The 26,791-nt window shown below is 31.4% G+C and overlaps 1 protein-coding gene across 2 annotated transcripts in view; it reads right to left on the bottom strand.

The window, feature by feature from the left end:
• Window positions 1-26,791, bottom strand: part of LOC100878605 (uncharacterized) — a 352,447-nt gene that overhangs the window by 28,629 nt on the left and 297,027 nt on the right. For both annotated transcript variants that reach the window (XM_076530211.1, XM_076530210.1), the window contains one exon: window positions 15,624-15,768. In XM_076530211.1, coding sequence (XP_076386326.1) covers window positions 15,624-15,768 — 145 coding nt within the window. The remainder of the gene's footprint in view (window positions 1-15,623; window positions 15,769-26,791) is intronic.

Here is a 26,791-nt window from a genome sequence, read left to right as displayed (position 1 = left end):
TTTTTTATTGAATAATATTGTAGCCTTCGTCGAGTCGTTTTCAAAATACTACGTACATTTGTTTTTTTCTGTATATCATTCCTAACATATTAAGCTTCAAAGTTGACACATAAACGGCGTAAATCTGATCGTGCAACCTTCGCGCGCTACACCTTGAACAATGCGAATGCCGACGATATGTCAACTTTGAAATGACTTGCACGAAGAACAAACATAGGTAGTGTTTTGAAAACGTCTGGATGAGGAGTACAAGAATATGTAATAAAAATGAGTTCTATTTAAGAAACTGTTCACGTGACCATCCAATGTGAAATTATTGCAACCATCTTATATCCCTTAATATTCTGCAAGTGTTGTCTGAAATTTTTTTCCACATTTAAAGCCATTTCCGAAATAACAGCGTGGGTTCGAACTTTAGCGACCCTGTAGTTATACTTGAATGTAAAAGGAAAATTATTGACAAGATATGTTTATTTGATGAAGATAGTACTGTCTTTTGTATTATGAAGTAATTTCAATTACCTACTTTTTTATAATTCATAACTTGAATATTTGAAATTATTTTACCCGTACCATCGTGTTTATCTCGTTGATCAAATTTGTCTTCTGTTTTATACTGGAATGAAATACTAGCAAACCGACAAATTTTAAATAATAATTCAAGGTATATCCAAGAATCTCATCATATCCTTGTATCATTTATCATTTGTGTTTATTTACTAGTACATAACATAATAGTATGTACCATTTGAGTGGTGTATACGTAACTAAATTTTACATAAAATACTGTTCATACAATCTAGAGCAATTTGTTATTTATTTCAATCAATTCTTCAAATTCCTTTTACAACAATAATATAGAAATCACTGTCATTATTTGAATTCTTGATATGATAATTAGGAGCTTGTTTCAACTGATAAGTTGCGTAAGTACACAAGCAAAGGTCACGAACATTTAAATCCGGAAAGAAGTCCGATATAAATCGCCACTTTCGTGCATCTAAATTGCGTGTATATGACATTTAATTATTATAACTGTTGAGTCACGCAAATTTTGTGTTACTATTTAATGCATCTATTTGCATAACATAAATAATAATATTACAATTGTTTTTGTTTTCACGATTATTTTATTATATTTACAATATTTTAGTTTTAGATTATTATAATTTTAATCTCTCCTAGAATGGTGCAGTTTGGTTTTCGATAATTAATGATTACGTTTACATTTCATGAATTCCGTTAATTGAAATGTTTAACGAGACTAACAACGCTATTCAATTTCAATGTAATGTTCATACTTAATCGATTGAAGGTATCGATCGACCACGCAAATATCTATTCAATTAATAGGTCGAGTTCAGGGCCGAAACTTGTAACGAGTGGCCACCAGGCCCGCCGGTCTCTCTCCTCCGCCCTGCCAACCCCTCGCCGCGGGGCGTATGGAAGGGTGTGAGTGTTTTTTTGTTTGCATTTTTTATTTTTATTCACGCATCCCTCTCCTCCATGCGGATTCTCTATTCCCTTTCTGTCCCCCTTTGAGTGCCGCTCCCGGAAGAGCAGCCGGAAGGCCGAACGTGGAGAACCGCTTTCCCTTCACTTCAGGGACCTTTTTTTCCGACCCCCCCACCGATCCGTCATAAACTATACTGTTCTCGGAAACGCGTTATTTAATTAAATAAATGCCTACAATAGAAATTGACAGTTCCTGATTAGAACATCAGAATTATGTCATAAATAACTTGTTTCAATGACACGTGAATTTTTGTCATTATTTCTCATTTTCCTGCCATTATTTAATCATTATTTTTGGTTATTTTTAAACATTAACCCATTCGAGACCAATTGCACATCGTGTGTGGTTGAACTAAACAAGTTGTGGTAAACAAGTTTTTTATTAAAAATGAATAGTATAATGAGAACAAAATTTCGCTTTTGAGGACCCTGTTAAAAAAAATCGTCGTCTCGAATGAGTTTATGTGTAATAGTTTTGGTAAATAATACTTGGTACGTAATAATATTATATATACTATATGTTACTAAATTATTTATGTACGAATCATGAAAGAATATAACAGGATCGTAAAATTGTGAATGAATGAGTTTCAAATATAGTCATATTCCTACCTTCAACCATTCGTTTCATAACTTTTTTATCATTTTCAGGAAAAATGGTAGTGAATTTTTTTATCTAGAATGTACAAAAGCGTGCTCTGAATGAATTTTTTGATTCCGAAAAAGACGAAAATTCGTCATTTTTAATTAATTCCCTTTCTGCGAACAATTTTTTTCCTTCATGTTATTTTCAGCGTTAATTGTACAGTAAAGCCTTTAATTATTTCTCGAATCTTTTTCCATACTGGCTCCGATATATAATCATTTTTCCGTTTATTTTAGAATGCGTTCAAAAAGCATAGAATCAGTTATTTATTTATTATTTTAAAGGATTCAGTTTTAAGGCAATACATAGTTGCAACTGAATCAAGAAACATTGTAAGTTTTCGTTAATGGTCTAATTGATGATAAGAAAGTCATTTTTCGTCGCCATTATTAATAATAAATTGTTCCTTGTAATTATAGAAAATAGTAGTAATTGAGTATGAAAGCAAACAATAACAATAAGTAAAAATAAGAGTAAGGTTTAAGAGAATTTACATATAGCAGAGATTATAGCCTCAGCAAAATCATATTAAATTAATTAAAAATTGACGTGTTTAAACTAGTTGCACTTTTAATATTTTATAAACATTGTCTCACAATAAACTTGATTATCACAATACACATATGTAATGAACAGCAAGGATGGTTTTCATTAATACTTTAATAATCTGGAAAATACTTTGTTATTTATTAATATCTTCATTAATATTTTTATCAGCATGAAATTAATTTTAGAATTCAAGTATTATTAACTGAATTCAAAAAGCTTGTCTCTTTGCACGCAAAAATGTCTACATTTTGTTTAAAAATTTGTTTCGAACAATCTTAAATCTTAATTAATAGAAATTTGTTAATTTATATTTCAACGCATCATAAATTATACGATAGTTTTTAATTGCGTCCACGAATCCTTAAGTAGAGTTCTGCAATATAGCCGAAGTATCTGCTAACTGAGGCATGGACTATAAATTTGTCGTGTCTGTTAATTACGTCAAAATTTGCTTAATATTTAGGTATTTGTTTTAATAACGAGCTCCAGGGAAACTTGGTAACATTCAACAAATGTTGATCTTCTATTATAAATAATGCAAAATAAATTACAGCATCAATTATGTATATGTGGAGAGTCTTGAATCATATGAAAAAATTGATATCAATGTCTACGAAATCAAATAATGCAGATGGTTCAATGTGAAGGAGAATGAGTCCTTTACTAGTATAAAAAAAATATTTGTTAATTTTAATTAATTATTATAATTTTTGGTTTCAAATGTTACTGTACTATGTAATGTTTCTTAAAATAATTGCAACATTAAGTCCTTATTCCAATAATGTTCAGGGTGTAACACGCTAGTTTAAAGTGCGTAGGTCGCTCGCGTTAACTCGGTCGCGTCGCGGGTGTTACGCCCTGATAAGGAATTTGTCACCAACAGCCCTCTTTACTTTTAGTCATCGCTGACTCCGAAGAGGTCACAGAGCCTTCTCCTTCAGACTGATTCACCATCGACCCTAGGACCCGATTAGGCCCCTCCACCAAAGACAATATGTATAAAAGACCCCGTACAGAATAAAGCAAGATCATTGTGTTTCGAAAAGTTACGGCTATATCGAACCTCTGCCCGTTAATCCTCTTTCTACGGAATTAGGGGCCGCATAAGTGGAGCAATCTTCGATCTTTAAAAGTTTTGTGTCCCGATCCCCGTGACACGGGCGAGGGTTCGGCCAGAACGTAAGAAAACCTTTACTTCAAGGCTGGGCAGAAGGTTAACTAGGAGGACGGAGAGCCTAGTCCACGAAGGTCCGGCTGCCCCAGAGATTGGCTTTTAGTTTCTAGTGCTGAGAGCCTGGTCCGCGAAGGTCCGGCTGCTCGGAACTAGGATAGTTTTGAAAGTAATGGAGGGCCTGGTCCGCTAAGATCCGGCTACTCCAAGTTTAAGACGTTCTGTACTATTTCTTTCCCAAAACAAGACTGGCTTAAGTATGATTTTTGCCGGTATTTATATGGTTTTTACTGCCTACGTCCGTCCAATCACGGGTAAGTGTTGCCGCGTACAAAGGTTTTTTATGGCATGGCCTGCCCGAGGTACGGTGGATATGCGGCGTATGGAAAAATACATTTTCTCTTATAGCTAATTTTATTATATACAATATTTACATGTTTTACTGTAACGCTTTTGCGCTACAAGGGTGCTTTTTAATTTTGTCCACTAGTATATACACGCAGTGATAATACACGTAGAGCAATAAGTGTTACCATACTTTCTTCTTTCTGCAAAAAAGAATTGAAAACATCTGAACCCGTTTGGACGTTTAGATTAGACTTGCCCATAAGACGTCCTTGCTATTCAGGCAGCTATAGCCAACAACGAGATAGCTCCCAGGACAGCAATGACAGAGCAAGCATAGACACAAAATCGTTAAAAAAACAATTCCGATGTCGAACTTATTTGGAGACCGGAGATATTCAGTTGGTTTGTAGCTACCCCTAGAGCAAGACTCGATTACGTGGCCACGAGAAATTGCTCACTTGAGTGCTTTTTGTTACATTTTTAAGATAGTTTAGACTTACGGAAAGAATAATAAATAGAGGAAAGATAATCTTACCAGAAGTAGAAAATATTCATAGCATTTTCATGATCTTTTTTATCGAAGACATTAATAATAGTGTTAGAAATTGAGTTGATATTGCTGCGAATGGCGTGAACAGGCTATGTGCATTTTGTCAGAGTATTTTTCTGGTTGCAAGGGAACGTTTTATGCGGCTGAAGGATAATGAATAGTCGTCACGGGTCATGGTGACGTTGATGTCCACGGCCAAGGTTTTGGCAAAGAGGCATTCTTGTGCTGACTATGAGGTAACACGTTACAGAATAAACGAGACATTGAGATTGGTTAAATCTTTGTATAATTTTATAATTTTCAGTCATTTTCCTGATTTTACTATAGGTAATAGTTTTAATAATATAAACATTTCTTGTATGAATATGATTGTGTATCTTTTATTTTGGACACCGTATGATGAATGTAATGTATAACCATGTTAACCAGATTTACTAAGGGAGAAGACACTTTTCGATTTTAACTTAAGAAAGATGTCACTTACGGTATATGGCACTTTCGGACTCCCCTATAAGTTTTGATTCCTATTGCGCCGCGTTAAATTCTGAATCTCACTCTGCTCGTGGATACACGAGCTCTTGTGTAAAAAGTCTAACTTTTGTAGAAACTAACTGCACTACCAATTATAGTTTTTCTTGCTTTTTATATATAAATTCATTATTTTTCACAACGTGTTCGAACATTACTGTAACGTGTAAATATGATAGCCTTTTATTTAAAATGTATCATACATTGAAATGTTATAAAGTGAAGTGGAGTAAGTACAGACTGGTTTTTGGAAAGTTAGTATTTAAACGTAAGTATTTTCAGTCTGCTATGTAAATACTTAACGCTGCAAATATCGAACGCTTTACACAATTACTACTATTTAATTAATATTAACTAGGACCTTAATTTTCCTTGTACATTTTGATTTGGATAGGAAATTGTTTAAAATGTCAACTACTCTGTACTTTCCCCGAAAATGGAATAAGAGCGTAACTTGAAATTAAATACTTTGAAACTTTATTTCATGTGCAATGGGGTAAGAGCAGAATTATTAACAAATCTGCTATAAAATGCTTTTTACTGCATTATGCAAGTACTCTATACTGCAAACAAGTACTCTTAGCTGAAATATAAAAGGGGATATAGTGAAACAAAACAAGGAAACAAACATACTAAATGGAGAAATTTCGCTCATATTGTAATAAAAAGCTTGTATACGCACTTGCCCCGTTTATGAACTTTCTCCACTTCACCTTCGCTAAAAATAAATTGTTTATATATTTTCGACCTACAATAATTCATGTTATTGCGAAGTAAGCAGTGTAATATATAAATCATTCCTTTTTGTATATAATAATTATAGGAGTGTTACAGAATCTGAATATTAATGTGACTCTATATTTATGTATATTCACGTATATTTCATCAAGTTTTTGTTTCGACCACCAGATTCTCGGAGTTCGCTCTAATTTTAATGAGCTAGTAGTTCACAAAGCTCTCTATATAGCAAGGTGATTTCCAAAGCTCGTTGTTCTGAGTAGCGTGAAATTAATAATTATTAGTCGTAGTAGCCAAATTAATAATTATCTGTTCCGAATTAAACAGCTGGTTATTAATCTATCCTCATATTTCATTATACAACGTTCTTTGATTGTCATATAGCAAAATTTTCAATTATAATTTATTTATTGTCAAGTGATTTTATTTATAATCTGGCAATGATTGAACGTTGCATTTCATTGCGTTATTTGATAACTGCTGAGCGTTTCTTTATATCAATTGTGCAATATCTGAATTATGCAGTATTGAATATAATTTAATTTGTCAAGGGATAAAATTATATAATTCAATATTATTTGCTAATTATTTATTCGTATTGCAATTTCTGATACTACATATATATACATTTTTCATATTTCTGTTATTGTTAACATGATGTCATATTATTTTATTTAATACGTTAGGCGCCTGAGTATTTTTGACTTATACAGGGTGTTCTGCTGCTGCTGGGCATAATTTTAGGGGGTGGTAGCTGGGGTGATTCTGAACAACTTTTTCCTTTACCAAAATGCTGGTTAAAGCTTAGTTTTTGAATTATTAATGAAAAACACTGACCAATCAGAGCGCGAGAATAGCGCGCGCTCAGATGCGAGAGCGACGGGTGCAAGCGCGACGGTTAACCCTGGTCGTGAACAAACAAATCGCGCGATATCGGTAACATAGTTACCATCATCAGTAATACGTCAGCCGGTAAGTAGTACAGGGTAGCGTACACAAATTTATATGGTCAAAAAAAGCATTCAATATTTATACATATAGTACATATAACACATTGTACTGACAATGAGTAAGAAAGCTTTAGTCAACTGTCTTTGAAGTCAACCGATTAACTAATAATGCATTTTACGGATATTAATAGTTTTACTCGTTAATTTATACTAATCTTTAACTGTTACATTAACAAAACCAATCATTGTTACATTAAAAATTTTTGTATTCAACTTTCTGGAAATTAAGGCTAAATGTACTAAATTATATTCTATATTTTTTCAGTTATTTTTTTATGTAAAATCACCTACCGTTTAGGGAAGTATCATCAAATTGGTAAAAGATATAACAGAATTTTAAATAACTAATTTTAATATATGTACGTATAAAAATAGTTTCACGTGATTACGCAAAAATAGTATCATTGCTGAAGTGATTAAAAGTGAAAGTATGCAGATTCAAACGTTTCAATAATATACCAATTATTTTTATAAAAATAACAATAATACCATTGTTCAACTTCTTTTTTCATCGTATATTTTATTTGGCATCCTTAAAAGATAACTGTATCGTATAAAGAGGATAAACAAAATATTATGATGAAAAGAGTTTTCTGAAACGAAAACTGCGACGGTTGACATTCTCCGTATTGAAAGTAGAGGCTATGGTTACATTGTGAAAAGATTGGTTATTATAGAAGCGCAGTTGCAGACTTCGTTACTGAAAGACGTAATTATATTAAAAAGGAACGACCAGATCGATCGAAGTTGCCTCCTCGAAACTAACGAAGAGTCCTTCGAGCGACTTTCTATTCAACTAAATCATTGATTGTAATAAGAAACGAATCGAATGTTTTAACAAATATTATTGACAGATGGATTTTAACCAGTTAAGCGTGTTTGACGACTATATCCGTCACGGAGATGTGGCAGAATTTTGTGTCTTGACGACTATATCCGTCATGCGTAAAATTTTGTTACAATTTGAATATCAAATTGTAATTTTGGCGAAAACTAAATTATACTCGTAAATTGTAATATGTTTAAAATGTTTAGAAGTCAACACGAAATGAAATAAACAAATAAAAAGTGTAAATGATTTGAAATGGTTTCATATATTCTTGAGAGCTAACTCGTCATCGCTTGATTATCGTGACACACACTGGTGCGCGCTTTGCAAAAAGATCGCCACAGTTATCTGGTTAAAATTACTGTATTGTGAGAACAAAATTAATACATGAAGATTGAAAAACGCAAAGAAGAACGCAAGATTCTCATTTGCTAAAATAAACGTGGATAGAAATTGAAGAAAAATTCATATTTTTTCGTGAAAGACATACATTTCATGAATAGAAATTTGTTTCTTTATGCTGTTTTTTTCATGAGAAAAAATTTCATTTAGATTATCTTGATGAGTCAAACCGTTATTGGCGTGGCTTACGTGAGGAAGAAACGCAATACTGATAACGGTTTGGTTTCGATTTCATTCAATTTTAATTATTCAGCACATGGAAAAAAGTTGTGGCATAAATATTTTAAAAGATATTTTACAAAATTACTTAAATTATTTTTAATAAATTAGAATGTTGAAAAATGTATTTGTTTGTGCAAAACAGTAGATTCATAAATCGAGCCATATTTTACATTAAATTATGAAAAGTAATAAAAAAATGTAAATAATAGTAATAATAATACTGTCGAACAGTGTAATTAGAAAAATATATGTATTACATACATAAAAGCTTAAAAATGGTTTTACTTCCATTCGTGTTATTACATGTTTATGAATTTAATTCTTCTAAGTTATTTATTTGAATAGTCACTTATTTCGTTATAAATTCAATTAAATACTCTGATCTGAAACTAGTTTGCTTCCATATTAGTTTAGATAACCAAGGTTCGACTATACGGCCCAGACATCATCGGATATTAATAAGTGCCCTTGAAACTTCATGTCATGTTCAGTGTACAAAATCCGAATATATGTATGGGACAACATTTATTGCTTCCGGCCTTCTAGTAATAGGATAAATCTCGCAACAAACGCCATAAAGTAGAAATAAGGACATGTATGAACATTTTGCAAGAAAAGTATGCAGGAAAATGGTAAACGAGTATGTATTTCAAGGATTTTTACTAACAGCTTGTCCTATTTTTCCGTAACATTTATCATTATGACAATAATAAATTTACAATTATTATGATAATAATAAATTCGATAAATCTAGTTATTTTTTGTAAGTACTAAGGTAATTTTAAAACTTTTCTACAATGAAAAGGACACAAATAAATTCAAGAAAAAATAATTGTAAAAACTTTTTATTCCTTGCAATAATAATACACTATATGTTAAATGCATAATAAAAACATTTATAACATTTTATATTGCAATTATACTTAATGCTTATTAATTGTTATTTAAACGTGTCCTTTTTCATTAAATTAATATTTTTCAATATATCATCTTCTAACAATGTATTAAAAATATCTGAACAAGAAATATCCTCCATGTTGAATTTTACGGCCAGCGCTGCAGCTAGAGTATCAATATTCAGTCTCGATCTCTCACTTACCCAAAAATCATTAACAATTGAAAAAATTCTTTCAACTACTGCATTCGTGCCAGGACTGTAAATTGAACACGAATAAATAAATTGTTGAATGGTCATGTCAAATACAAATGCATCAGATCACTCGAGATGTATTGGTTCGTCATCGAATATGGAAATTTAAAGATTAATCTTCAAAAATATCGAAAAAGAAGACGTGTCGGAGGACACTTTTTGAGAGAGGAACTTACAAAAAGACTATCCTCCCTAAAGCGAGATCATTGGTCATTTTATAAATACTGCTTTTTTTGTAACAGATACAACATAATGCACAAAAAATAATTCGATATACCATATTCTATATACGTACATAATGTATGTGTAAAAGAGCTGTAATGCTTCTAAGGTACTGCACAGTAGTGCCGTCTAATGCACGAAGGACCACTCAATAGCTGAATTGGGAAAAAATGAAATCCAAGCTTATTCTTGGAATACTATTGTTTGTCTTAGTGTATGGTATCGTGTATGGATGTGCAGTTGTGTGTGCGTGGAGTTTTTACTACAATCTATCTGTATTGTCTGAACTAACTAATCTGGTTGACTATTTTTACTGAATTGCCGAACTGAAAAATATTCTTTTCCTTCTGACCTTCCCTTCCAGTGCGCCCTTAGCGTGCTTCCCCTATGGAAGGGGAAGACGAAAGCCAGGGTGGGTGAAAGTAGGACCCAAAGCGAAACTAAGAGTCCCAAGAGAAACTGTTTTTCGTCACGGAAACCCTTAGTCCCCGCTATAAATTATACCGTACTTTAACAGTATGAAAATAGTTCAAAAATTTGATTTCAAATTATACCTAAAAATACGAAAACTTGGAATTCTGTCCACAATACAATAATTTGAAACACTTATTTAAGAATTTAGAAAATTAAACATGAAAAATAAATAAGAAATATTCTGCAAAAAGTAAATAATTTCCAAGTAAATACAACCAATTGTTTATTGAAAAATCTGAATGATTGTGTCTACGACGTGATAAATTTTTAACATGTTATGTAATATGTCAATTTACAAACGAAAGCGATGGATGAAGCTTCCGAGAAAACAAGACATCCCTACAAGATTTTCTTCTTACATAAACCAAACAATCGCCACGATTTTTATTCCAGCCACGGCACTAAGTGACAGTAATTGAGTTACGTTGAATGAATAGCTCGAAGTAACGTGATTAATCTATGAAGGCTCTGGAAATGACAAATTTCTTTTTAAGATGTTCCGTATTGATCAACATCGTTTCATATTTCATACCTCGCTTCGCAGAAGATCATCTTAATTCATGTTGTGACTTCCGCGCAATAAGTGATGGATTAAAATATGTATCATTTATTATTATTTGTTAATTTTATACTTGTCGAGTCATCACGCAAAAACTACTGAATATTTTTTCATGAAATTTTGCAGAGGTAAATCTGATACAGGAGATGGTTTTAAGACGGCTTTTGTGGTGATCAAAGTTGAAGTATCGGAAAAGTCATCTTAACTACACTTTCACGTGCATTTTGGCGGCAAAAATGCGAAGAAAACCAGTTATTCAACGAGCCAGACTTCAAGAATTAATTGACTGTAAAATTTTACCACTTCTAACATTCTAGTTTAAACCACAGTTTTATTAATATTCCAATAATTACAAAAAGTAAGTTTGATTATTGATATTATCTTTTCTCCAAAAATAAAATACGCGAATTTTATGAATATTTTATTCTGTTATTGAATCTTGCAAACGATATTTATTTTTTAATACTGGTTGACAAATGTGTAACGACTCTGGAACCTAGATTCAGATAGTTACTAGCGCTAGTAAGGTAAAGAGCGGCTTTTACCAACTGAACGACTCGTTTTGGAAAATAACTAAATATAAAGATTGTGGGATTCGTGTGGTGTGCGGTTAAGGAGTGAAATGCGCAGGTCAATATCTTTCAACAATAAGGTTTATTCAATAAAATAACGAAGATGATGAATTTAACAAATAACAAGTAACAAATAACAACAAAATATGAAAAGTATACTGGTTTGATCAAAAGAAACTAAATAGATTTTTATATGATATTAATAATAGAAATAATAGAACTTGGCAAATTAAACAATACGTAATAGGTAATTGTGAATCTAACTAAATCTGATTCTCGTTAGTTAATTCTTTATATTATATCGTACCTAAGTCTGATTTCGGATGAAGCTAACTTCGCTTTTATTAACTGAATTCGGTTTTCTATAGGATTTGATTCTCGGTTTCGAACGCTATCGCAATTACAAAGTTTATCTTGATTAGTACGTTTGTAGTATATATAATGAATTATTCTTTTATGAAATTAATAATATTAGCGCGTTATAGTCTACCGCAGCGAGGAACACGACCTAAGTGTGATTCTCTAAGTGTACCTAAATACGCTTTCGCAAAGTTAGACAGATTAATGATTTTATCTGATATCTAACGCGGTGTAGTCGACTACTGAGATTACGCTAATGACAGAACAATATTCTTTTACTAATTCAAGTTCAAAATTTGTTTGAATCTAAATGAATTATTTCCTCGGAACAGTTACTCTTTTAATCTGACTCGACAACTAATTGTCCATGAGCCTTTTTGTCAAAACGAACACTGACAGCCAAAACCAGATCGCTTAATTGGGGAGCCTGCGTTAGCTAGCTACTAGAACGACCCAACGATACAGGAAAAGGGTGAACAGTATAAGTTCAACAGGGTAGCAAATCAATTGATTCTAATTATAAAATCGTGATTGCTGAACTGCCACCCAAAAGACACGGGCTTCAGAGACCAAGCCGCTCAAATGGGGAGCCTGCGTTAGCTAGCTACGAAACGACCCAGAGTGAGCTCCGAGAATCTGATGGCGCGTTAGCAATCCGATGTAAAATCAAATATGAGTAGCTGAGAGCTATCCTTTCGATATCTTAGCCTTTCTTGGCGCCAAATATAGCACTCTCCTAGCGGAGTTTCAGATACGAGACCGTTTGAATGGGGAGCCTGCGTTAGCTAGCTACTAAAACGACCCACGACCAAGTATCCAAATGGCGTATACCCGCTTTACCAGTCAAGTATTAAGAATCGTTGCGGCTCTTGACAGCGAAAACTGTTCCGGTTATACTTATCTGAAGACTTCTAGCTGGCTCGACTTCGAAAACTGTTCTGCGATTTTGGCGAGCTCCGCTCGGCCTTTTATACTCGCCAGCCTGGCGAATTCTCGGAAAACCCCCATAACGTCGAAATATATAATTGTCTTATAAATTCGTAATTAAACATTAATTGTACAAACGAACGGTTTAATTACATTATAAATATCGCATTCTACATTATGGTTTACATTTCTGATATAAAAATAGTAATTTAATAGTGTTTTAATGAAATTGCATTTTCTATCTCTTTCTATACGCTGTGCACGACTTCTATACAAATCGGAGCTAAATGTATAAGCATACGATGCTTCTAGAACATTCCATTGAACAATATTATAATTTACAATATATACTGCAATAAACTAACATCTGACTCTATTTCCGGATAGCATAATATTAGTACGCTTGATATATATTGACTGATTTGTTTAATTAATGGTTTTTGATAATTAATAATATCGCAATTGTAAAATGTATTTCTATCCTTCTCTAAGACTACGCGAGAATTCCAGGAAATTCGGGGCGAGCTTCGCGGCACGTAAACACATAGCATTGCAGAATTTTCCATACGAAACTATACATTTATTACAATGGCTATAAAATAATACATTAATTTTGTTTTGAAATAAATTAACTTAGCTTTTGATTGATTCAATGAAAAATATTACTCCGTTTAAATTAGAAACATAAAATAATTATTAAAATTAAAAATATAAATACATTGGTAATTAAAATTAAATTAAATACATAAGTTTGATATATGTCGGTAATAGTTTAATACTGTCGGTAACTAAACTATTGGTAGGTAATTGTTCCGAATATAAAATTGCCATGTTGGAAAGAAAAACTCTTCTCCAGGGATGTTACAAATGTTTTAAAGTTTCATTTTATTACACTTAATTTTTATGCTTAAAGTGAAAAGTTTCATGGTTTAAGGGTTTTAAGCTCTTACCCTTAAACGACGAGTGTTCAAACATTTTTTTTTTAATTTCTATTGCATCAAGTTCAGATTGTAACGGAGAGGAAATCTTATGATAATTACGTAAAATTTCTTTTTACTTTTTAAAAAGAGATTAAGAATGCTTCTTGACCAGAGGGATTATTCATACAGACCACTTTAATTTGTTGCGCAGCACAAACGAACATATGTGATGTACTGTAATGATTTCCATTTTAGAATTAAGTACATAATGTTGTGCATATTTCGATTTGCAATAATGAATAAGTGGTTCTAAATTTTTATGGTCTGATTGCGAATCTTCTACCCTATCGCGTAGTGTAATAAAATTTTCTCACAAGTCTTGTTTTTATTCTATTTTCAAAATAGAGAAAAAAATATCAGAAAAGATGATGACACATGTCTCACATGATTTGAATATTATTTAAACATTATAATATTCATAAGATCAAATTTTATCTTTATTTTAGAACCCAATTTTTAGTTTGGTTAAAATAATAAATGATTACGATTATATTTTATGAACTTTATTAATTGAAACCTTTAACGTGACTAACAACGCTATTCAGTTTTAAGTGCGATGCACATACTCTATCGATCGAAAATATCAATCAACCACGCAGATATTTATTCAATTAATAGATGAAGTTCAGGGGTGAAGCTTTACTGTCCTCGGAAAACCCTTACTTAATTAAATAAATGTCTACGTCGTTAACCTTTTCTGTATAAATTGATAGCATTCAACTATCTATTATTCTCTGCCACTTGTTCAGTAATAGACTAAATATAATGATTTTGCATGTAAGCATTCATTTGTAGAAAAGTTGTATGTTGTTAAAATTTCGTAATTTTCAAATGCTATACATACAACTTACTTTAATGCGGTAACCAGGTAAATTTTATTATTTAGTTCTAACGGTTACAGTAATAAATTTACATTAAAAGGTTCGCGGCCCTCGAGGGGTCAGGCTTGATCGGACATTTTGCGTGGGCCCTTGCGTTACTCGCGAGGACGATCTTTTCCCCACATCTTGTTGTTATAGCCGACTAGAAAAAACTGAAAAAATAGCCAGACTTTTGCCTGGTGTCATATATAAAACACCGTGCATTTACCAGTTCTAAGGTCTGCGTAAAATGTAATTGTTATTCATTTCTATTATTTTGTTAATTTTATTTATTTATTTTATTTAATTTTATTTGTTTATAGGACACATTATTTTTGTCCGTTTTAGAACATATTATTGTTGTCTTTAATTTCAATAATTATTCAAATATTGACGGTGATTTACAAATCAATTTTGTCAGAGATATGCTTTTCTATGTTAACGTATGCGAGAGGAAGGGTATCTGTGGCGCCATTTAAGAATGTAAAAAAGCATTGGAAAAAATAAAAATGTGCTGGTTCGTTAAGGCGTCTGTATGAGAAGTAAAAGTTTAAAAGTATAAAGAAGGTGTAATTACACCTAACAACTACTAAAATATTATTAATTCAATTTAAATTACGACATATACTTGTCATTGAGCAAAGCAAACAACAATTTTCTTTAAATCTATAAAAATCAGTTATCTAATATTATGAGCCATAGAGGATAAAATATTGCAAACAACGTAATTAAGCACTTGTATTAGTAGTAATTCTAAGTTAAATTTCACTCTACATCGTTAATTAAATTTTATACGACAGCGTATAAAATTTACGACAATATACAACAACATATAATGTATACAGTACACATACGCTTGTTAGATACTTTACTAAGACCATGCACAAAATAACACAATAATCTTACCTACCAAAAATAATATCTTATGAATATTCATTCAGTTAACATTAAATGTAGAGACAAAATTTTAAAAGTTCGTGCAGTTTCATAAACTAAGAAAAAACAGCTTACCTAAGAGAAGCAAAATAGTGCCCGCTACGAGGAGAGCAAGTCTATGGTCGGTGGTTGTTGCACCCGGGGCAAGTTGGACTAAACCAACAACCAGTACCACTGCACCCAACAATAGACACACCACCACTGCGTGTAGCCCTGATATCTGTGAACAGCATAGCTCTCGTTAAATAATTTGAAACGCTAGAAGTCAGGTGAATCATCCCGAGGTGGTTCCATCTTGGAGAAACGTGTTACTTGCGTACATCGAAGCATATCGAGTATACAGCAATGAATGAAACTAAAATGATTATTTCTTTTTTTCTATTTTAACTTTGTGCATTTTGTTTGTTTCATTGCAATAATTATGTTAACTTTTTGCGTATATTCTGTATTGCACATATTTGTAGGTGAATGAATAACTGATTTTAAGCGCACAGCTTCAAATAATAAAACAATGATTCATTTATATTTCATGTAACATATATACAATATAGATGAAAGTAATAATATATCTCTAATGTTTAACGATGTTTATGATGTCAGATAATAATTTGACCATTTGACAATTATTTGATAGATAATAATTGAACAAGTTTATCTTTAAATGAAACAGATTCATGAAATTTGAGAATAATCCAGAAGATGATATTTTGAATATTTTGAATATTTCAGTCTTGCAAAATATTACATTTCTGAATTCTTATTAACAATACTAATAAAAAAAAATAATAATTAAAATGCATTTTTTATCCAAAAGAAAGAGTTTTGAGAAAAATGATATAAAACTGAGAATTTTTAACATTTACAAGGAAACAACAAAACATTGCAATTCATTTAATTTCACAGTAGATTCTTGCAAATCGAAAAATGTTAGAATAAATTGCTGAGTCAACTAATTTGCAAGAATGTTTTAATAAGTTGCACCAGTTTATTTGAAAAAATGTAGCGTTTCTATAAATAACAAAAAGACGATGTATATACATAGTGCATAGCTGTCTCATTAGTGAAGGCTAAAATTCTATTTTTTGCCAGTTACCCTAAATTTGGGGTAAAGTTGTCCGCTTGTAGCATTCTTCAAACGTTTCTGAAAATCTTTTATCGGTGTCAACAATTTTTATTAACGTGTTAAAAGCCATTGAAACATGTATAGTTATAACTGTTCCCTTAGCTTTCAAAAAGTCAAAGTACGGAAGGTGATTTCATTTCTTAAACTTGAGTTACTGTAACTAAAAAGAAGTATGTAATATTCAATATTCTTAGTAATTATATAAGTATAATATAAATAATACTTTTAATAACATTTTTGGTCGTTTCAATTCCACAGAGAATTAATCAAATTGAAGCTGAGTTGTTTGCGACTTTTTTTAATAGATACAAAAAATACACTGATGATCAGAAATAACAATATGACTTGTCCAAACCGTGTTCCGAAAACTGGGAACGTTTCGAGTATCTCCGAGTTGCTCCGAGTTCGTTCCGAATTTCGAAGTGGTCATAAAATTAACGACGTAACCACTTCACAGAGGAAGAACGGTCTTTCTGTTCAACCTATTTCACATTTTCTTTCTTCATCTGTCAACATTCAATACGAGATATTACTTCGAGTATCTAGTGCAACACAGCTTCGAGATTGAGAAGTCGAGCTTCAAGACGTCTCTGACGAGCCGGAGTCTAAACACTTATTTTAATTCAGGTTGAAATCATTTTCATTTTGCTTATATTAATAATCTATTATATTGTAATAATAAACGTTAGTTTAGTAAGAAAAAATACTTTGTAATTGGTATCCTTTTGAATTAATATTCATCTCATCAATATTACCTTTTCCTATTTCTATTAATCTTAATATGCTAAAGGATTTGCTTGCATATTTATGTTTTATATATTTTTTCCGCCTGTGATTTTGAACGATGTTGAATACAGTCCCCGTATTCCTAATAAGAAGATCTATCATTGTAAGTGTTAAGAAATAGTAGTTACGTTTCAAAAAATGAAAGTGATCCTGATATCTCTAAAAAGGATGATAAAAAAATAAACATCTTTCCTAATATGTAAGTGCCATGGAACCATTCAATTTTGTCTTTAAGACATTTGACGTGCCTTTAAAAATAAAGATATTCGAAGTGCAAACGTTAGGTAACTCACCCGCTACATTCACTTGCACAATATCTCCATCTGTCTGTATATTTACATGTATATATTTTAGGCAAACATAACGATATAAAAGACATTCTGACTATTGTCGTTTTCAAAGTTTTTCGAGGGTCATTGATGAGTTCCAAATGGCACCATATATTTCTAACTTCAGAGTATTAAATCTTAAGACGAGTTCACTGATGTGATACAGTATGATCATCATATGACTTTAAACTAAGAAATTTATAATAAAGCAATGTCTTCAAAATATACAATTAGTTTATTTTAATTAAATTAAATTTTCAAAATATTGATCTTGAAAAGTAACGCAAGCATTTAAACACTTCAATTCTTTCTATTGGAATTGACCTACAAGATCTAAGTATTCTTTCTTGCATGTTCTTTGGTGCAGCTGACTGATCACATAAAAAGAGATGTTAAATCGTGTGGACGAGCTGGCAAGCGTCCGTTACGTCGTATCCGGGGATTTAGGAATTTATTATTCAAAAATTCTCTTACGGCACGTGACGAATGAGTCGGATAGCGATCGTAATGGTACCATCTTTGACACTATTTCTGCCAAGTGGTGTCAGAAGACACCTTTCAAATTTAACTTAAGTAGATTTTCGCGTTTACTACGCCAAGAGTAAGAAAAGGCGCAATTATTATTAAAAATTCAGAACTTAATGTTGATAGTCCTGGATCGTCATTTATTATCATAATCTTATCATAATCATCGTGAATTCACATTACTCCAGTAATGCATATGTAGTAAATTAATTTCACTATGATTTGTAGAACGGGCGTAATCAGTAAATAATGCTTTAACAATCTATCATTTTTAATTTTTCGGAAATTTTACTAACAAAAATTTATGTGATTTTCAAAATATCTTTCATGAAGCGATATGTAGTACAGGCAATTTATGTAATTGCAATATTCGCACGATATTTGATTTACTAGTTCCATTTTATTGAGCGAGCTCTTTAGTGCTGACGCAAAGATTTACATTTACTGCAGCAAGAACATAAAGTGCATTTCCTTAATTCATTGTAATTCGCACTTTCGTAGATCTCTTATTTGCTGCACTTCCTGTTCTGCGAAACTTTTTAACTACATTTAAATAAGTAGATAGACGACTTCATTATAAATGGGAATATTGGAGACCGATCTTCGCTTCCTTTGAGCAACGCATCGTTAAGCGGTTATCGATAAATTAATACTCTCGCAATAATTCGATAACAATAACTGACTCGGCATACGTACCTGCAGTTTGCTGATAACCATGTTTATGAACGCTTAGAGATTACCTTTCGTTAACGGGATACACGTTCTGAGAGTTAATGACTTGAGAAATTAAATTTTCGTTAATCAAATGAACAAAATCTACTTGGTTTAGTTCAAGGTCATTTCAAGGTTATAGTATATTACATCATTAAAATTGTCTTGATATCTGCTTTCACACTATGAAGTTAAAAAAATGTTTCGCTATTTAAAAATTATCAATGATCTTTAATGACTGTAATCCAATTATCTTTCTGTAAATTACTTCACAAACGACAACAGGCAGATAACTCATTTTTTCTAATATTTTCTTCTATTTTCATACCTAATGGCACCACGTACTTACTTTTATAGTTGTTCTGTAATTCAGAGTGAAAATGTAAAAAGTCAATTGTAAGAGATGAAATGGTATGGGTTGCAATAAATTTTACATTAAGTCTCATTGAAGTTGTTTTTCTATTAGAAATGATATAATCGAAAATGTGATTTTGGCTTGTTGCGTAATTATAGCACCAATGTTATTAAATTAATTTATCTCCATCCGGTCCAACTACAAACTCACCGAAGCTAAATAATTACATTCTTTATTAAAATACAAATTAAAATTTGGCAATACTCTTTGTTGAGCAATGCCACGTGGTAGATATTTGGCCGAAGAGGAGAAGGGTAAAATTTTGACGTTTAAGGAGGATAAAATTAGTGTTCGGGAAATTGCCCGCAGGCTAGGGCGCTTACATAAAATCATTTTGATTTTCTTAACCCTTAAATGCATGAGTGGGGTCCGCAAAGGATCCCAGTGTTGCATTTTTTGTGTAAACATTTTTAGCCGCGCCATTTGTGAACTGAAAGTTCAGCTATTTGCTTCTGTCTATATTTATGTTATGTTCAATGTGTTTACAGATATAAAATGATGCTATAATCAAAGTTAGCATGGAATTAGGTAAGTGGGGTCCTCAATGGACCTCATATATGCATTCATGTTCCTAATATTTACTATCTCATTGTACACATATGTTAGCGTCAACGTATTTTGGAGGGTCGTTGGGGGTAATTAGCCTGTGCTATTTTGCCTTTGAACGATTTATGACAGGGATAGACTGCGTAAGGTCTAAGCGAAAGGTTGGAAATTTTGTTTTCTGTTATGACTTTCCGATTATATGTTTGGATTAAAATACTTGTTTTTACTTCTACAATAAAGATCCTTAGATGTCATTCCTCTGTTTTCTCAATTAAGTACATTTTAATCTGGGGTCCATTAGGGACCCCACTTATGCATTTACGGAATTTTTTGTTACCTATGCACTTAAGGGTTAAATAATTCCGTTAATTATGGCAATAATAAGAAGGGCAGTCTAAAGAAAAAATTGAGTTTCCGTACCGAGCGAGCAATTGTAAAAGCAGCCAGTAACAACCAAAACAGCTGTAATCAAATTAAAAAGGAACTCAACTTAAATATTTTACGGTGGACAGTACGTCAAGTTTTGAAAAGTAATCCCAACATGGCGAGACAGAAATTAAAATCTGCACCAAAGCTTCTACCACGGCGTAATGAAGTGAGGCTCGAGCGAATATGCATCGGGACTAGAAAAGCGTGAGTTAACCTTAGATGTCAAAATCTTTTTACACCAATTTACTTAAACTTCCATCATTGATAATAAGGTTATATTTTCGGATGAATAAATGTTTAAGCTTGATGGTCCCGACGGCTATAATTCATATTGGCGAGATCTCCGAAAAGAACCGCAATACTTTTCAAAAAGAAATTTTGGCGGAGGAAGTGTTATAGTTTGAGGTGCCTTTTGCATTGATGGCATGATGCAATTGGCTTTTCCATTGAAAAAGATGGGTAGTGATGAGTACACCACAATTTTATCAGACAACTTGTTACCTTTTATAAACGAACATGATGCAATTAATTGAACTTTCCAACACGCCAACGCTCCTGTACACACCAGTCGGAAAACAGTATCATGGTTGGAACGAAACAAAATTGATATTATTAAATGGCCAGCACGTTCACCAGACCAAAACCCGATGGAAAATATATGGGCCATTATAGTCCGAAAAGTTTATGTCGAAAATTGACAGTATGAAAAAATTTTAGAACCAAAAAACGCAATACTAAGAGCATGTAGTGAAATTAGCTAACGAATGTTTCAGAAACTCATCGAGAGCATGCCAGATAGAATTTTCCAACTTATAACAAAACAAGGAAGCCCTACAAGTTATTAAAATCATATTTATGCGTATATATTTGACATTTATTCATATGGTGCTATAGTTATGCAACGATGAAAAATCAATTTTCATGTTATATTTTCTTATATAATAAAATAATATCAACAAATTTTTACTGAAGTTCATTGTTCGCTATACCCCTCAATTTCATATGGATGATTTTTATGTATTGTCAAAGTCAGAATCTACTAAAAATATAGGTGGTGCTACAGTTCTGCACTGCAGTGCAGATATTCTATTTTTTGTGAACTACCCATTGTATACAATGTACGATTTGTTTAACGCCAAACATTATCAACATGCTCAATAAATAAAAATACAATACAAAAATATTATATGCATGTGAATAACTGTCGATTTTTATATTCTTTTTCATATTTTTTGTAATTGTACATTCAATGTTTAGATATATGTTACACATGTATAAAAATTTTTTCTTATTTTTATTTATAGAATATATTAGTAAAATTATACATGCATATAAAACCGAAATATCCCGTATATTGAACAACGAAACAATTTATGGCCATTCCGTTATACCTCTTCAATAAAGTATTTCAAACACTCTGGTGGCACAATATTCTTTTCTAATTGTTATGAATAGAACATGTTAATAATATTTGACTGTAAAAAATGGAAACAGCCTATGAATGGCCAAACTTTTGTACTAAAACAAGAACTCCATGTTTTGTAACTTTAACTGATCGAATAGAACATATATTTTTATTCTAATGATGCACTATAATATACTGCATCGCAAAAATTGTGACGCACTAACAGAAACATCTATTTCAAACGAACACAGCTGATCATTAAACCAAGTTACATCACTGAAATCTTAACTATTATATTTGTAACTAAGAAATGATACTACATAGTTCCGTCGTCGGATAACAAATAGAGTTAATTGTAGATTTTGTACAAAATTAGTTTTGGAACTTTTTTAATGAATCGTGTATATTCACATCTGCTTTTTATTCTAGAATATGAATATCTGAAATCGTTGATATGTCTATATCGCTTAAATTGAAGTCTAGATTTTCGATCAACCACCAATGGAGGCCCGAAACATAGGATACTTAACGTATCCCCGTCTTTTATTTTAAAGTATCAAGTACAAATATCATTGTTAAATTAATTAAAATTGCATTTGTCACATTCAGAAAGAAGCTTTTAAATAGAAATCTCTTGAGTATAATAATTTGGCCATTCACTGTAGTTATTAATAGCTATTGTTTGTTTTAAATCGCATATGTACAAGGCGTTAAAAGAGCATTGTAAAATCGATAAACAAAGTCAAATACTATTTTCCGATGTAATGCATAGTCCGCCATCATTAATGGCCGATAATTAATGTAATCGACCAATCAGCACGGAGCCATAGGAGCGAGTAGACGACGAAACACGCGAAATGTACACTCCGTGACAAAACTACGAGATACTACAAAGTCATACAAACCATTTCTGCAAACAAAAGATTAATGATCATGTCAAGAAACATTATTCCATATGTTACTTTTTGTCATTCCAATATTTACAACAATAAAAATTACGTATAAGAAAACATACACCGTCATTCGTGATAACATTATCAGTCATAATGTATTTTTTTGAAAAAACGATACAAAGACAGTATTTTTATACTTTGTGAATAATTTGTAGTGCAACTATTTTTTCGTACCCTAACATTCGTTTCAGAAAATATTTGTATGATTCTTTTATTTGTTTTTCGTTTTAAACTTTTCTACTTCTCGTCAAGGCACGTTTTTGAGTAATTGCTTTCCCATAAAATATATTTATCTTATATTTCTTAAAAATTCTCAATCTTGTTTAAGTCCGAAGAGCTTGCTATCTATGTATAATAAAGTTACTACATTTTTAATCACAAAAAATGTTTGTACTGTTTTCATAGTGTGAACGATTCAATAGTCGCATTGGAAAATAATGTTTTATTTAGATACTTTATGTACCTATTTCAATAATTGTTACATATATTTTCAAGTTTTACTATTAATTTTCGTCCAAATGCGCATCACATCTGTTCTCTATAAATACCCTAAGGTGGGTTAGTGTTATTCAGTTCCTATAATAATAATTATAACGTTATCATCTATTTGCAATTTTGCATAAATCGATTGTTTCTTTCCTTAAATTGTGAAAATAGCATTTATATAACTGGAACATTTAAATTGGAATTTTCATAAAAAAAAAAGACCTTTCACCATTTTTCCGCCATTTTAATATGCTACTATAATTTGTAGCGAATAATATTTTAGCTATAATTTATTAACGGAGGCTTCCTTTAAATTTTACGCTTTTTTAGGTGTACGTAATTCTTTCTAATATTCTGTATTTATTCCAACAGAACTGTAATACCAATTTTTATTAGCGTTTTATATTACACTTCACGTGAAGTTGGATGCATGCATTATATTGCATGTCTATCTTGTGAAGATGTCACGTTTGGATAACTACTAGCATGTGCTTTTGCATAATTTCACTATTTTATAAATAGTAATATACTGCACATATACTGATTCCACCAGTTCTAAAGTATTCGTTACAAAATAATTTTTCTCAGTTCTGCAATTTTTTTCTCAGGATTCATACTTTCAGACACAAAACTTTTTTAGCACTGAGCACTTAGACAGCTTCGAGTAAGTTATGTTACAGTTCTGTCGTGTATATTTATAGTCCTATATTGCTTTTCTTTTTTCACGAAATTCTACAAATTATTATTTTAGATAACAGGAAAAATTATGCAGAGTACTAATATACAATGTAAACAATAAAATCAAAATTGAAAAAAAAGAAAATTTTCAACTGGATATCACTTTCGATCATATTTTTGCATGTCATATAGTTTTGTCGCGGAGTGTAAACTGCTGCGGCGCCCCCGGCTATAATTGCGCGCTGATAGGCTGACTTCCATAATTAATTGCAGCAAAATTATACATTATATGGAAAAATGGTATTAGACTTTTTTTCTTCGATTTGCAACCTTTATTGAATGATGCGAAAGAAATGTATAGTAACGTATGTAATGTATTACAATGTATAGTAATTTGTAATAACTTATGCCTTTGCTATACTTGGCAAGTCTACCTTGTAACGCATTTACAATTGAAATGTAACAAATCTTACTAAAATTTGTAATATACTTTAAGTTTGAGTTTAAGTCCTTAACTTTAACTTCAACGTGCAGTTTGAGGCCAATTTTAATTTACATAGTCAAAGTTCACTGAATACAAAGTACACGTAACTTTTTAATTTTCTTCCTTTGATTTTGCATTGTAGCAGTGAGTAATTAATTTTAACTGATTCGTCTGACAAATAAATCACATGATAAGGGATTAACGTAATTTTTACCTGAATGTACTCTTTCTGTTAAAAAATATAAGTTGTGCTAAAGACCGGTCATTTAATCGGTCGCGGTAGGAATAGGTATACGTGAAGTGTCGGTAGGAATAGTGTTAAATACAGTACCTTATCCTATATACGAATAACGAAAATTGATGGAATATGGGAGGTTATTATATGTAATATAACACAAAAACACAATAACTTTTAAAAGACCAAATGAATTTATTATTTAAGAAAAACGTCTTGGAAGGACTTCTTTAAAATTTGTTAATTACACTTGATTTATGAATATTGAAAATGCAATTCTAAATAACCCACTATATTTTATACGCGTGAAAAATTATAATATCTGAAAAACAATAGCGAAGAAATATGTAGATTTTATTTTATTAACATACGAAGATCCGATCACAAATAATCGATAAATGCACGAACTTGATTACCGATTTCTGAATACATTTATTCTTGCTAATTTCATTGAAATGAAAATTCAACGAAAATCTTCATTCTCTAATTTTAATAAATTCATACAATTTCAATACATCAAAGTTTGGTTATTTGTTGATGCAAACCATTGAAAGCATGTTTAAAATTTCTATATATTTTGAATGATGTGTGTCGTAAAATTAAATGTTTAATAAAATAGATGTTTCAGGTAAATATCCATTTCCATAATACCCAAACATAAATCCCATAGATTCTTTACGGGATGAAAAACAACAGTAAATTCATAAGTTAAAGTACAGACGAGGCTGAAAGGAGAATAGTATTCTGTTTCTTCCAAACATTTGAAAAAAATTAATTTTTAATATCTCCAAACAATTATACGGATTTTAGTAAAAAAATCCTTTTTATTAAACAAAAAGTTACAAAATATTAAATTTGTAATTTTTCCTGCATTTTGTACTAAGGTAAAGTGGGGTAAGTGCAGACTGGTTTTTGTAAAGTTAGTATTTAAACGTAAGTATTTTCAGTATGCTATGTAAATACTTAACGCTGTCGATATCGAACACTTAACACAATTACTACTATTTAATTAATATTAACTAGGACCTTAATTTTCCTTGTGCATTTTGATTTTGATAGGAAATTGTTTAAAATGTCAACTACTCCGCACTTTCCCCGAAAATGGGGTAAGAGCGTAACTTGAAATAAAAATACTTTGAAACTATTTCATGTGCGATGGGGCAAGAGCAGAATTATTAACAAATCTGCTATAAAATACTTTTTCCTGCATTATGCAAATACTCTAAACTGCAAAAAAGTACTCTTAGCTGAAATATAAAAGGGGATATAGTGAAACAAAACAAGGAAACAAACAGTAAATGGAGAAATTTGGCTGATATTGTAATAAACATAGTCTGTATACGCACTTGCCCCGTTTACGAACTTACTCCACTTCACCATATATGAATTCTTTAGACTTAATAAAATGTCCAAATATTAATATGACATGAAAATGTGATAGGTCATTGTTTAGGATGTATTACACATTAAAATGTTACAGTTGAAAAGAAATGATAAATAAATGATTCATGTTTCTGTAAAATAACCAGTATGCTACATAAATCCCTTTCTATGTACAATAACAAGTACGAAATGTACTGCAGAAATAATAAAGATGAACTTGTATTTGATGTTCCTTGTTTCCTGAAAAAGTTGCTATTTATTTTCGAATATTTCTGTTCCCCATAATGAAAGTCGCTGTTTGTTGCCTGTTTCCGTTTATGACAGAACATAAAAGTTAAAAAGCAAATAAGAAATACGCAGAGAAAACAAACGTTCCTTTACTTTGTACGCCGGATTCAAAACGTGCTGGAACGCGTTAACACAGACTACACGTTATTTTATTAAAATACCTGAAATAGTAAAGTGAAATAATAATCAAATTATTAACCTCTTGGACTTTACCGTGTCTGACTCGTGATGCACTCAGTTCAAATACGACAAATGACATCAATTTAAAGTTTGGGTCTAATTATAATTTGTATGGCCAAGGCTGAATATAAAATATTTACATTTTCATTTGTTCGTTTTAATATTAGGTATAGCTATGAATAAATTATACGGGAAGGGTTAATGTGTCCAGGTTTAAATTTGACATACCAAAGGCGCACCCATTGACTGTCACACCCACAGTTTTTGCGCTTTTCTTTTTCATCATT

The sequence above is a fragment of the Megachile rotundata genome, chromosome 3 (assembly GCF_050947335.1).
Source record: "Megachile rotundata isolate GNS110a chromosome 3, iyMegRotu1, whole genome shotgun sequence".
Lineage (NCBI taxonomy): Eukaryota > Metazoa > Arthropoda > Insecta > Hymenoptera > Megachilidae > Megachile > Megachile rotundata.
The sequence above is the reverse complement of the archived record's forward strand: the minus strand, read 5'-3'. Positions and strand labels throughout refer to the sequence as shown.